Source organism: Ambystoma mexicanum, chromosome 6q (genome assembly GCF_040938575.1).
Source record: "Ambystoma mexicanum isolate Mex_15411 chromosome 6q, UKY_AmexF1_1, whole genome shotgun sequence".
Classification (NCBI taxonomy): Eukaryota; Metazoa; Chordata; class Amphibia; order Caudata; family Ambystomatidae; genus Ambystoma; species Ambystoma mexicanum.
Window position 1 is genome coordinate 1,113,144,182 of NC_090937.1, and position 14,646 is coordinate 1,113,158,827.

General features: G+C 48.4%; 1 protein-coding gene across 6 annotated transcripts in view; it reads left to right on the top strand.

Moving 5' to 3' along the window:
- Positions 1-14,646, top strand: part of FRYL (FRY like transcription coactivator) — a 3,055,992-nt gene that overhangs the window by 2,525,895 nt on the left and 515,451 nt on the right. For all 6 annotated transcript variants that reach the window (XM_069631694.1, XM_069631695.1, XM_069631691.1 and 3 more), the window contains one exon: positions 546-716. In XM_069631694.1, the coding sequence (XP_069487795.1) occupies positions 546-716 (171 nt within the window). The remainder of the gene's footprint in view (positions 1-545; positions 717-14,646) is intronic.

Consider the following 14,646-nt stretch of genomic DNA (forward strand, 5'->3'; position numbering starts at 1 on the left):
CACCTGCCAAGGAGAATGTGATGGGAATGGGCTGTGTGGGAGGCAGGACTGTTACAGTGGCACCCTGAGTAGGGGGTTGGGGGGGGGGGGCTAGGAGGGGGTGGGCAATGTCATAAACTGTTGGAAAACTAAATAAAGACATTATTTTAAAACAAATACATGAGGAACGGATGAGTAATCCCTGGAAGATGCATCAATCAGAAAGAACATTACTGACAAGTAATTTGTTATTTCATGAAATGCAATAAATATTGGTGGTACATACTGGGTAAATGCAGGCACTGATAAATTAGATAGCCTTGCTGGTGGAGTCTGTTTAAATTTCTGATGTTTGTGTATAGCAACACTGGGATGGACAGGCCTTTTGTTCAGAGCCTGGCTGCAAAGCTTAACTGCTGAAAGCATTGTTTGCTGCAACTATCCATATTGCATGAATAGTACTATTGCTTCTGCAGTTGTTAATGTTTATTATTTCTTAGTGTTCTGAATTTGGATGCTAAACAAAATGAATCATTTGAGTTAAAACAGGTTTATCATTTTGTTAGGTTTGTGCAGAAGAGAAGTCCTCAACGCTTGCTAATTTAGCTCACATGATGAGTCTGTACAGCACTCATAGCTATTCAAGGGACTGCTCCAATTGGATCAATGTTGTGTGTCGATATCTGCACGACTCCTTCTCAGATGTTACATTCAGCCTTGTGACTTATCTTGCTGAGGTAAAGTTTGTTGATGCATGTTATTGCACCTTGTTCTTAATGACTAGAATGTTGGAATTCATGGAAAGATATGTGTGCTATTAACTTCCGTGTCCCATCCCCTTTCCTCCACACTAATTGATATTGGTAGGGGAGAAGAGCTGAACAATTCTGTGACTCTTACGAGTGGCACTCTAGCTTTCTTTCCTTGAGCATTCTTCAAAATGTTTATCCGGTGTAGCATTTCACAAACAATGGCTTTAAATTTCAATTACAAACAGCACAGAAATGTTTTACTTTCTCCTCACAGGAATTTTTTTATGTTCAATGGATTTTAAGCTCCACCTCTTAGTTTTTTGGGATCATTCTCTCTCTGCCCAGAGTAGACAAGGCCTTAAAGCATTGTTCATTGGAATTTGACTCTTTTAATTTTGCACTTGCAGAAGTGTCGTTGGACAGTGTGTGCCATGGTGAGTATATTTGGTGTTCAATCCCAAACGTACAACTTTCAACTCTTCCTTTATCTCCCTGCTCCTTTGTGCTTTGACACTCAGTTTGGGATGATTAGTCTCCATTTGTATAATTGGATTGTCAAAGCTGTCCATGACTCTGGAATTTGTGGTTATGTGTGAGCCGACTACAATATATGTGCATTTCTTTGCTTCTCTTGGGTTGGTCAATACTCTTGTGATGGGCTATTGAAGTGATAGAACCACCCCCCCTATACACCCACTGGGTTGCATTCCTTTATCTCCTGTGCCGGATTGTTCCTGTGTACATCCCCAACTCCATGTGGGTAATTCTGAACCACTATGTCACGTCTTCGGACTGTTGAAACCACAGATCCCAATAGCTAATGCTTCTCTGATTCTCTTTGTTTGGTCTAGAAACAGGTCATTTTAGAGTGCTTGAATCAAAACTTGCATAATGCAATTCTTCTATAGTTCACTTAACTTTGTCATCCCCTCTGTGGATTGTGCTTTGGAGTCTGACCCTTGTCTGATGCACTTCATTTTTTCATTGCCACTGTGCTAGTGCTTAGAGTGTTTAAACCAAAACTCTGACCTTGCAATTCTTCTAATTGATTGCATTTTCCATTCTCCCATCGATTCCTCATCTTTGATATCTATCCTGCTGCGGGAGATGTCACTGGAAATGTTCACAACAGGGGAATGATGCATCTCTGTGTCAACTTGCCTCAATGGTCCTACTCCATTTCTCTGGAAATGACATCAATGGTACTACAAATAGAGCACACCCCACAACTTCAGTTCCTTTTTCCACACACTCTGAACACTGTCACAATGTTTCGAGAACGATTTATTTTGCTGCGCCATATGCCAGTATTCTGAATTATTCGGTTTCGACCACTATAAGAATTGTACTTCGGAAATGTCAGAAAATCGGCCTCTTTTGCCTGGTGCCGGGACACAGTATAACAGTGTGTGGCTCCTGTGACGAACCTGAAAACCTTAGGGAATGACACCAAAACTGGCTCTCAGTTGCTCCACCCCTGTCTAAACCGGGAACTCTCTGAGGGGAGGCCTCCTGGTCCTGCAGGGCCAACTCATGAGAACTCCCCTTCTGAGAGGGAATTGAGAAAGAGACCCAATAAACACCATAAAAAGTCTCACTCTGAGTCTCACCATTCTTAATCGTCCTCATCACATAAAAAGAATAGACTTCAGGGAGGAGAGGGATGATAACTCATCTGACTCAACTGAGATACAGGCAACATGCACTACTAGTGTACTTCCTCTGAGTAGTGGGAATTGTTCAGGAAGTGAATTATGAAGATATTTGTGAAAGCTGCAATAAAGACTTCTAATGGATTCCCTCCTCCCACAGATTTACCGGGGAGCGCAGAGTGGCTCTGTGTTGGCTCAGCCCGACTCCTCTACATATACCACACAGGACATGATGTCTAGGACAGTATATATTGAGGAGACGCACCGCATGACCTTACTTACTTTTTTCTGCACAATCTGCTTGCTTCAGAAACACTGCTTCATTTTGAAGTTATTATTCTTCTCGTTTAGTGCCATGCTGAATATTTCTTAAGTCCTCAGGTTTTGAACCCTGCCTTGACTCTGGGTGTCATATTTCTATCTACGGTCCTCACAAGATCGGTCAGTATTGCCTCGTAGAGGAGCACAACACTCTGGACAGCGATTGTAAATGTAAAGTACCCCAAAGTAATCAAAAATAGTGCCTAAATTGCAAGAAAGAACAGCTTTTTATTTGCTAAATATGGCCGAGCGAGTAAGACAGCTCTGTGGAAATGAACTGAGGACCATCTCAACACGCCCGCTCGGGACAACAATATTTAAAGCAAGAAACCGCAAAATTAACATGTTCTACAAATGAAACATTAATTCTAATTCTAACATTTCCATTGGCTATTCTTCACTGGGGCCCTAAAGAACACTACATTGAACAAAATAACTGAAAGTATTCTTTCTCGTCACCATCAAAATACCACTACTCGAACATGACATCATTTCATAGCCCGCACAAAATGCATCATTTTAATTGGTTGGCACTTTTCATGGAGTAATTGATAAAACAGCTCTATCCTAATTGGACAATAACACCTGAGGCAGCTTGGGCTGTAGCATCTAAACGAGACGGACCAATCATATAGTGAGTGAAAATCGGTGACGTCAAAACCTTGTTGCAACCCATGGAACACCGCACTCCCTTCCCCATAATTATCCTTCTTGGCTTCCTACCCCTTGCACCTGCTCACTCTGCAACTCCCATCTCGATAAATATTGCCAACTCTGGAAGAAACCTCCTAGTCATCTTCTTGCAATGAATAGCTGCATGAAAAAACGTGTCTGCGTCCTTGCTTCAGGAAATTAATTTGTCCTATTTATTCATTTTACCAAGGCACTTTATCACTGTACAGAGTGCCTTAACTTTCAGTGGGGGTGCTGTGTTCACATCCTAATTCTGCATTTTGGCAATGCTGCTGCCTGGGCCTTCTCACCTATCTCACTGCGTCCTTCACAGCCGTTATGTATTTATTCATCTATCGTCTGGGAAGGCACCTGCTGTCTCGAGCCTCATATCAGGCCCCTGAGAACCTTCTCCCTTTCAACAATTAGCTGAAAACAGTTCTGAATCCCTTTCCATCCTGACATTGTTTGCTTGGAGCTTTTCTTCCAAACCGCAAAAATAAAATTGTTAAGTGACCATAGCTCAAAAATGCAGCCTAGTACACTAAAATGGCAAAATCTGCAACCTTTAACAATGGCCTATTCGAACATAGCGGACCTCTTGTTCATTACAATAAACTACTATACTTAATAAAGCTCAATCTGCAGATGCAAGCTACAAAACTGTATCTAATAATATGGGTGTGATGAAAAGAATAAAAATACATACTTTGCTACATGTGTGTTTTACTATGCAGCAGACATGCCGAAAACTCCCTAGAAATTGTGCAAAATCGAAGTCTACCCTAAATACAGTTTCAATGGATTGCCTTTCTGCCACAGATTCCTCATCAAATAGATATCCCTTCCAGCGTCAGCTGCTCGGAATATATTTCGACAGGGGGACTCGACTGTTGATTCCTCTTGACTCGATGTAGCAGTCGAATCCAGATGTGACATCGGTCGTCGAACATGTACTGTGTCACTACGCCCCTGTACCTCAGTTCCTTTTTTCCATGCGTGCAGCATGCTGCTCATGGAACAACTCTCTCACGAGAATTTTCAACCGATGAATTTCGTCTTTCTTTCATGCGATTTCGACACAATGTCCACTCGCAAAGTGTCATGTTTTAAGGGCTGCAAGGACTGCAGTTCAAAGATGTCCATTGTGGACCCACACAGTGTTTACGTGTGGTGCCTCGGTATCGATCATGTCACTGAGGACTGTGGTTCTTGTAGGAAGATAAATCTGAAATCGCTACAGGAGAGGGCTGCGAAACTCACGGTAGGCCGGCTCCCATATAAATCCCCAGCCTGCTTGACCATCCGGTCATCAAGTCCCGATACTGAGGGGCCTACTGCTGAAAAGGAGCTTAGGCATCGAAAACAATCTAAGAAGAGATTGCGCTCTCAGAGCCACTCATCATCTTCCTTCCATAAAAATAAACCGTGTCATCAACACAGGCACGGGTCCAATTTGTCAGACGAACCCAGTAAGTCGTCAATCGGGTCCACATCCAAGGCAGAGTGGGAGGCTTTCAAAGAGTAGATGCTCGATATGTTTTCAAAATGCGACTGCAGGTACGGGTGACTTCTCCAAGCAGGTGGCTCCAATGATGCCCGGTAACCCTGGCCCAAGCCGACCACCTTGTCGTCGTTCAAGCCCTCGGGCTCGGTGCCGATTGCTGCCAGTGCGCCTCCGGCACCGAAGCCTCTTGCAGTACTGGTGTAGACATGTGACTGTCTATATCGGCACTGATATCCGACCGCTCGTTCGTCCTGCAGTCGAGAACCATGTTTTTCAGCACTATGGAAACAACTTGCTATGACACTGATGAGCAGATGTCGTTCTGCCTCGACCCTGCTTACATAGGCTCTAGCGGTCGAGATTTGTTCACTGACCGGGTGTATTTAGTCACCTTGGCTGGGGGACTCCATGATGCCAGTGCCCTGGACAACGCTCCTAATTTGGAGATGTTGCAGGCTCATCCTTATGGGCATTCTTACGCAAAATACTGTGGCACAGGTCGATAGGGTGGTGGATACCCTAGGTTGCAGAACCCCAGCCAGACCTTTGTCAGGTTATGACCTCACAGACATTCTGGAGGAAGGACCCTTTACAGAGAGGACATGCCCTTCAATGTGGCTATCAACTCTGGAGGATAGATTAGGGGCAATGTGCAAGACGACACTGAGCATCACAGGTTCTATCCGCGATTAGAAACTTCTGGGTATTAAGAGTGTTATAAATAACCTATCCTATTATATATCATTGCAGACCCTATCGCCATTTTATGGCAGAGGCCATTCACCACTACCAGTGATCTTCGAATTCACAAAAAAAAAGCCGGGAAGGGGACATCCAGTTTACCTCTCCTCTCATCCAATGCCTGAGGGATTGGTGGTGCAGGAGGCTTCTGTGAACACCAGGCCCGCCACATCCATGTCCATACACCCTATGGAAAGGGAAGAAAGTTGACACCCTAAAAAAATGTTTTCATTGGGCAGTATGTCCTTAAGGCATTTAACACGCCCTGTGCTTTTGCAAAGTACATCTTTGGTTTGTGGAAGGCTATTGGGGAGGTCTTTCAGTACATTCCAGAAGGGGAAATGCAGGAGGGCTTTCCCCGAATTGTGAATGATGGTCAAGAGGTAGGCCTGGACATCGCAGACTGCGTTGGAAGGTCCATGGGGTCGGCAGCTGTAATGAGGAGACAGGCATATCTGGCATTTCAGGATTCTCGCCCAATGCCCAGCACAAGCTACTGGACATCACCTTTGATGGCGAGAATATGTTCGGCCCTAAAGCCACCAGTCCCTGGAAAAGATTAAGGACTCAAAGCCTGCATAGCTGCCCAACAGCCAGATTCGCCTCACGTGGAAGAGAATACAGGCACGCACATGCCCCTCCACTTGCCGCAACCTACTCCTCAAGGAGGAAGCCCTGCACATCAAGGCCCTCCAACTTGCCAGTACTAACAACCCTCTCCAGACAACCTAAAACTCACAGCACACGCCCCCAATCACCATACCTCTGCGGGCCAGCGCACATCAGGCACTGCATTCCAAAATGAGCAACCCTCGGAGGCTTCCACGCTAGACAGACGAGTACCAGCACGCACCTGCATCTGCATGCCGATCCAGGCACTTTCAACTTGCCCCACATCTCCCACTTGCCAGCTCAGCACACCAGGGCTACACCAAGCTCACACCTCAGCCACTCTGTGATCGAATCACCCACCTTGCTGCACGTGCTGTCACATCTACTGACTTCTCATTGCCACCCCAACATACAGCGCAATACTCGCTTAAAGTCCAGTGTTGCCCACCAGCCAAGGCTCCACCTTGGCCCTGAGCCACCCAAGACCTCTTCTTCAAAGACCCCACCCCCAGCTGCCCCTCCCCCTACACCCCTGGGCCTACTCTCTAGCCTCAGGCCCTTGCTCTACTCTGTGCCTTACTTAATACCAGATCCCTGGCAGCACATGCACATGAGATCCTTCATCTTATTGCCTCAAACAACCTGGATATCCTACCTCTGATGGGAACCTGGCTCATACCCACATCTGGCCCTGCGATCTCCATAGCGGTCCCCAGCGGCTATGCCGTACTCCGCTACGACAGATACTTCAAAAAATGGGGTGGTGTAGCCCTGATTTGCAAAGCAAAGTGTGAGAGGGGCATGGTATTACAAGTACATACTGACACAAGAATTGCAAGTTTCAAAACCTTTAAGAGCGTGCGAGAAGATTCCGCAATTTCAAATTCTGCCTGGTACATCCTCGGACCGAAACAACATTGTTTCAATGTGGGTCAAACGTTGCGAAAGACTGCTTGTGGAGTTTGACCTCAAGCTGGAAACATTGCACGCCAACCCCAACGCAGGAAAATTGAAAATCTGGCGGGCGGATTGGGAGGCGACTTGCTCCCCGCGATCTGCTAATAGTTTGATGGTTAATACACCAATCGAAGCAAGAGGCTTTACTGAGCTACAAAAATATGTACAGCTTTTTCCAAATCCAAATGCAAGAAGACTATTTTTGTTGTTCCGTCTGAACGCCTTTAAAACCAAAGAGCGTCTCGATGGATGGGTATGCAATGCAGATTTAGATATATTGTGTAGATTTTGTGCACGCGAAGTAGAGACCCTTAAAAATATGGTGTTTTGTCATGAACTTAAAAATGTAAGATCTATTCATCTGGGTCCATGGAGTGACAATCACTCGTCCTTATGTGCCGACCATTGGTGGCAGGCAATGGTTAATGGCACTAACATTAAGCTGATAATGCACTTGACGTCTGTTAGCTGTGATTGAAAGCTTGTTGAAATTAGAAACAACTCCGCCTACTTGAACTAACACCAAAGGGGTCTGGGTTGTGTATGGACTGAAGTCGGAAGTTTTTTCTTTTTTTTTTTTTTTTTGGAGCTATGATGTGATGTGATTTATGACTAACATTTTAAAGGTTTGCATTAAAACCAATAAAATTAAGAAACAAATTTAAAAAATTGATGGTTTAAAAGGGGTTGTAAAAGGCCTATCTTGCCCTATAACTAAGCTGTGAGTATTCTCGACCATCAAACAAAAAGAAAATACTCCTAGTCCGTCCTTAGTCAAATTAAAATGGTCTATACTAATAAACCTAATGCCTGCCCTCTTTCTAAGACAATAAATGTGTAAAGGGAATATGTAATGCAAAAAGGAAAATCAGTGTTCAAAAGAAATTTCAGTATGGCGGAGTAAACTTCCTTCCCTGCATTTTGTAGCACTGGTAAGGCGGCACATTTGGACCTTGCCACCCACTCTTGCTTCGGACACAAGGATGCAGTTTGTTTTTCGTGGCCCAGGGCCCACTTGGCCTTCCACAAAAAGTCACTAGTTTATCCACTGGACCTCTCGGGTTTCTCTCACTCCAGTCCAGGTCACCTTTTAGCTTGTAATACAGTTCAACAAAAGTTTGTTTCCTTCTGGTTACCACAATTCAGTACAGGTTTCCCTCTGCTGGGCTCAAACCTTTCTATCACAATTTATAGGTGTTCCCTTCCCCAAGCTTCAATTAAACTTTCATAGGGTTCCCTTCGTCTGGCTCAAGCCTCTTATCACTTTCCTTCCACTGTCGAAGACTTTCAAAACTGCAACACTTTTGCTCTTACCTCTGCATGACCACTTCGACCTTAAAACGTCACTTTTTCTCTTTCTCTCCTACACCAAGGCCTCTTGCTAAATGTAGTTTCGAGCACAGTACTTATTTCAAAGTTAAAAATATCTCTCACATCAAGGTTTCCCTCTGTCGGGATCAAACCTGGCAACAGTTCAAATCTTGCATCTGTTTCTTTCTCGTCTGCTGCTTTTAATGCATCAGACATTTCACAGAGACTTTTGATTTGGCAATCTTAAGTCGCTGAACCACTGTTACTTTGTATCTTTAATTTACAGTTCTTTACAATGCTTTGCTTTCTCTTGCGTCTTATCTGCACACGTGCAACCTTCATTCGTCGGATACTGTTGCCGTTAAGTTTTATTTAACACAGACCGGACTTTCCTTGCTTTCGTCAACTCGCCGGCTTTAATTAATTTGCTTCTTTCGCGGCTATGATCCTGAAGTCAAGACTCGTACCACATCTACCACTGCACCTACCCATCTCTGCCCTTCACCCAGGAGGGAGGCTTGGATCTTTGCAACGCAAAAGAGGCTTATATCTTCTATTTAGAAGAGTCTATGCATGTGTGTCTGAATGTTCTTAGTGTGAATGTGTGTTTGTCCATGTAACTTTGTGCATGGATGCAAGTTTGTTTCGTGGCTAACGTTACTATGTCGTGGTGTCTCTAATGACGTCAGCACAGCTGGATATTTATCATTAGTCAACCTCGTCCAGTGTTGAGACACGTGTCCGCGAAGACGTAAGCTGGATCGGGTTTGAATGGCTGCTCACATATGTAGGATTTACTGACCCTCCTGCGGGCTAGCCAAACAGTGACTGGCATCTCTTGTTTCTCAGTCTTTGGGCTGCCATGCGTATAGGGGGGGTCACGAGGGCCATTCCAGGGACCCTCTCTTCAAGTACTTTTGAATGCTGAAACAAGTGTTTATAAGCCTGAAAGGAAATGAATATAGTTTAAAGGGTTAAACAGATATCTTCTCTAGCATAGTGGCTGGCATCAATTCACATGCTCTTGAATGTTCCCTGTAGTCAGGCCGGGAATCCTCAGTAAAAGAAAAACAGTTTCAGTTTCACTTACTGTATTTCCCCTCTAAACCAATCACTGTCCTCTGGGTCATAATGCCCCCAGCCAATGACAGTCCTCTCCCTAAACCCCTCCTCTGGCAGCCATCTTCATATTTTTACTGCACGTTTCAATGTTAGTCCTCGAGTTTTGCTCTATGAGCTACTTCTACATTTTATCGTTTTTTGACGGAAAATGTTTCTGTTTTTGTTCAAAAGAGTCAGTGTGCTCTTCTCTCCATCTGCCGACAGCGGGGCTCCGTTTGTTAGTGAATTTCAGCACCCCTCGAGGGCGAGGATCATCAAAGTTTCTTTGAAGTTTCCAGAAGGCCATCAGGCCTACTCTACACCTTCGGCCATGACGGAGGAGAAGAAGGAAGGAAGGAAGACCCCTTTTCAGGCCCTGCACCCAAGTGCAGGCCCGGAACATGTTTGTTTGTGGAGTACAAGCACCTCCAATGCCTCTACTGTCTTCATCCGGACCACAGGGAAGGAGAATGTGAGTTCTACCTCGGCTTCTCCCAAGAAGATGACGAAGGATCGACACAGTAGACTGGCGGCGTTGCTGAACGCCAAGGCCTCAGCTTGTGCTTCGAGCAGGGTCATGCATCACCCAGGACCAGCCGGTCCGAGGAGTGGGCTTCTAAGTCCTTTGAGGGCGCCTCCCCCGTGGGGACCCAAGACGAGGCCAAGCACTGCAAGTCCAGTTCCACTGGGGATCTCGCGCAAGCGGGTCCCGCGATGGACAGAGCAGGATCGACATCACCATCCGCCTCCATTTCCAGCCAGTGATCAAGCTCCTACTCGAAAAGGAAATCGTCCAACGGGAGAAGCTGCGGGTGAAGCCTGAGAAGACGAGAACTGAGGAGAAGGCGACCAACCTGCCCAAGAAGGCCCAGGTGGCTCAGGAGAAGTCTTCGACGATTGAGCTGGGGCAGCCGCTCTCACAAAGGCGAAAGGGGCCTTACCCTGTGAAGATAACCCCTACATCGCCCAAGGTGTCCCTGCCTCTGAGGCGAGAGGCCTGCACAGTGGCTGGGGTGAAGCCTACTAACACCCAGGAAAAGAGGATGCCTTCTATGAGCCAGGCTCAGACCCCTCAGGGTGCAAAAAGGGGGGGGGGGGAGCACCAGACCAGCACCAGGCAGTGTCCCAGGCCATTGAAGTTTCGTCCACAGATGACGAGTACCTGGAGTCCCAGCACACGGTGCACAAGGATGTGGACGACAACAGTTTCTCCAGCGGCGCGGGCTGAGTGTTTCAGATCATGCCAGCCCAGCCGAGGGATGTATCTCTGGACATCCTGTCGCCCCCTACACACTTTGATGTCGGAAATCCAGAAGAGGCTGCTGCAGGGCCCGGTTCCTACAGCCCCAGATCAGACTCCGGCTAAGAAGAGAAAGCGTCATCTGACGTTTCTGTATCTGCCTCCACATCCGCGTCAGCCACCAACTCCCCAGTGGACACAGGGATGGATACGGCCACGGCGATGACCGACGAGGACGACATCCTCATAGCGGGCGGTTCTCTACAGCCGAGGGTGTCCCCACCGGATGAGGTGGGGTCGTTCCATTCCATGGTCACCAAAGCTTCCAAGCTTTTCCAGCTTACGGCAGAAGAGACCAAGAAGGAGGGTTTCCTGTACCAGAGGCGCAAAGCCAAAAGGAAGACCATCATGGCGGTACCCCTTCTGGAAGACATGTGGGAGGAGGGTCTGGCCCTCTGAAAGAACCCTTCCACGGCCCCAGCCGAACGGGATAGGCTGGAGAAGAAGTACCGGGTGCCGGAGTCCGCACCCAGGTGCCTACGGTCTCAACCATCACCAGACTCGGTGATTTCAGCGGCCGCGAGGAAGCTCTGGGCAATCCCTTCCTCGTCGTCCTCGGTCTCTCCAGACAGCGAGGGGAAGAAGATGGAGGCAATCGGGAGGAAGGTTATTTACACTGCGGCGTCCCCCATCAAGACGGCCAACGCACGGGCTATCCTGGCCAGGTATGAAAGAGAGCTGTGGTACAAGCTGGCCCGATTTTTGAGTTCCTCCCCAACAACAAGAGGATGCAGGCGATACCCTCTTCCAGGAGGGAAAGGTGGCTTCGGACCATGCCATCACGCTGGCTCCGGACATTGCCGACACAGGTTTCCTGCAGATGGGGAACGGTGTCTGCCTTTGTCGTCAAGGCTGGCTGAAGGCCATGAATTTCCGCAAGGAGGTTCAGGCGAGGCTACTGGGCATGCCGTTCAACAGAGATTACCTTATTGGGAAGGTTGTTGAGTCCCTGCAGGCCATCAAGGTGGCTACAGAGACGGCCCGTACCCTCGGCATGCTCCAGCAACACTGCTCTCCATTTCGCTACTCCAGGGGGTAGTCGAGCAGATCGACAAAATGTTTCTGCTCGTCGTGCCACCAGCCTTCCAGAACCACGGCCCAGTAAGCCTACAGAGGCCGTTCCCAGGCCTTCGGGGGAAGTGGTCAGCGTGCCGTTACACTCAAGGTCGGACGCCGCTGCCGAAGCAGGCCTTAACTGACCAGGACGTCGGGCCCCAACCTGTGCACACCGGTGGGAGGCCGGCTGACGGTATTCCTCAGCGAGTGGAAGAAGATCACCACCGACAGATTGGTGCTCTGCGCTCTTGCCCACGGACATACCCTGGAGTTCAAGCACAGATGTCCGCGGATCCCTCTGGTGGCCCGACAGGAGCAGCACGTGCCTCAGCTCTTGGAGGAGGTGTGGGCCATGCTACGAAAAGAGGCGATGGAACTGGTTCCATGACGATTCCAGTGCTCCAGAGTCTAAACCAGATACTTTTTCATCAAAAAGAAAATCGGGGGATAGAGGCACATTCTGGACATGCAACGTCTCTACAAGTACCTAAAGTTGCAAACATTTAGGATGGTCACGTTGCAGCACGTGCTTGGCCAACTGGAAGGAGACTTCTTGACATTGCTAGACCTGGAGGACGCCTACTTCTACGTCCCCATTCACAAGACGCACAAAACGTTCCTACGCTTCGTAGTGCAGTGGCAGCACTATCTGTTCAACGCCTTCCCCTTAGGCCTGAAGTCGGCCCCCAGGGTGTTCACGAAGTGCCTGGCACTGGTGGTGGCCCATCTGTGGCTACCAGGGATACACGTCTACCCTTATCTCGACGACTAGCTCATACGGCCCGGTTCCGAGAGTTGGCCGTCGGACACACAGAGATGACTGTCCAGCTGATGACGAGTCTGGAATTCTCCATCAATTATCCGAAGTCTCGCTTGACTCCATTGTAGAACGCACTGTTCCTAGGAGGCAGACTCAATATGGTATCCTACCTAGCGTTGCCCTCGGAGGAGAGGTTGGAGGCCATTCTGGGGAAAGTGCAACGGCTGTTGTCACCGAAGACTGCCACGGTGCGGACCATCAAGTCGCTGCTCGGCATGATGTCGTCTCGCATCTACCTTATACAGCCCTGCAGTTTATGGATTCAACGTCTTCAGGAGGTCCTAGACGCTCGATGGATACAGGTGTCCGAAGTTCTGCAGACAGGATCCCGCTCAACGAGGCGTTCCATCATGGGATAAGGTGGTGGGGCGTTCGCTCCAATGTCTCCCGGGGCACAGGGTTTCAAAGCCCCCCATACTAGGAAATGGCCACCACAGACACTTCCCTGGAAGGCTGGGGAGCCCACACCGGACGCCTTCACATCAATATTCTGGACCTGCGGGCAGTGTTCTGGGTCCTGAAGTCATTCCTCCCGCCTCTGAAGGGCAAGGTGGTGAGAATCTTCACGGACAACACTACCATGATGTCCTACATCAGGAAGCAGGGGTGGCACTCGATCCCCGCCGCTCTCCAAAGCGGCGCAGGACTTGTGGCACTGGGACGTCGGATTAAAGATGTTCTTCGTTCCTTTTCACCTGGCGGGAGTCAAGAACACCATTGCCGACTCCCTCAGCAGGGAGTTGCGCTTCTGCCACAAATGGGAACTTCAGCAGGACCAGGTAGACCGCATCGTCATCAAGTGGTGCAGGCCCCAGATCGATCTGTTTGCGACGGAGACAAACTCCGAATACCAGAAGTTTGCCAGCAGATTACACCAACTGAGGAGCCTGGGCAACACGTTCTCCTTCCCGTGGGAAGGCCTGTTTCTGTGCGCATTCCCACCATTGCCTCTTCTGCTACAAGTGATCAGCACACTCAGACAGTGCCGATGCAGGATGATACTCATCGCACTCGGCGTGGCCGAGGCAGATTTGGTAGCCATACTTTCTCAACCTGTCATCGTCGCCTCCGTTCAAACTACCAGTAGTCCCGGATCTTCTCACCAGAGAAGGAGGCGCAATCCTGCACCACGACCCAGAATCGCTGAACCTGAGGGCATTGCTCCTGCAGCCCTAGAGTTTGGAGAATACGAGTTGCCAGCGGACTGCAGGGAGGTCTTTGCCAAGGCCAGAGCATTGTCGACTTTGAAGTACTACAGTCACTTGTGAAAGCGTTAAACTACATGGTGCCAGTCGCAGACGATCTCCCCTCTGAGGGTCACGGCCCCGGAGATTCTTACATACTTGTCATCCTTGGCCAAGGCCGGACTGATGCACGCCTCTATCAAGGTGCATCTGGTGGCTATCTCCCGCTACCCCTGGTCTCCAGGAAGATGTCCTCTTTGGTCTCACTGTCTCGTCAAGGTCTACCTGAAAGGACTGTTTCGATCTTTCCCACCGGTTAAGGCTCCTTCCTCAGTGTGGGAACTCAATGTGGTGCTGACGAGGCTCATGGAGGTGGGGGGGGCTTTCGAGCCTATGCATCAGGCCCACTCTCATATTCCTCTCTTGGAAAAACTGCTTTCCTTATGGCCATCACCTCTGCTCGGATGGTGGGTGAGATCCAGATCCTGTCCTGCAAACAGCCATATCTGACGTTCCACGAGTCGAGGGTGGTGCTGCGGACACACTCCTCTTTCATGCCGAAGGTTCAGTCAGAATTTCCATTCTCGTGTGCCGATGCTGGACATCTGCAGAGCTGTTACATGGAGGTCCACGCGCACCTTCATGAAGTTCTACTGCATTGACAGGGATTCCAGAAAGGAG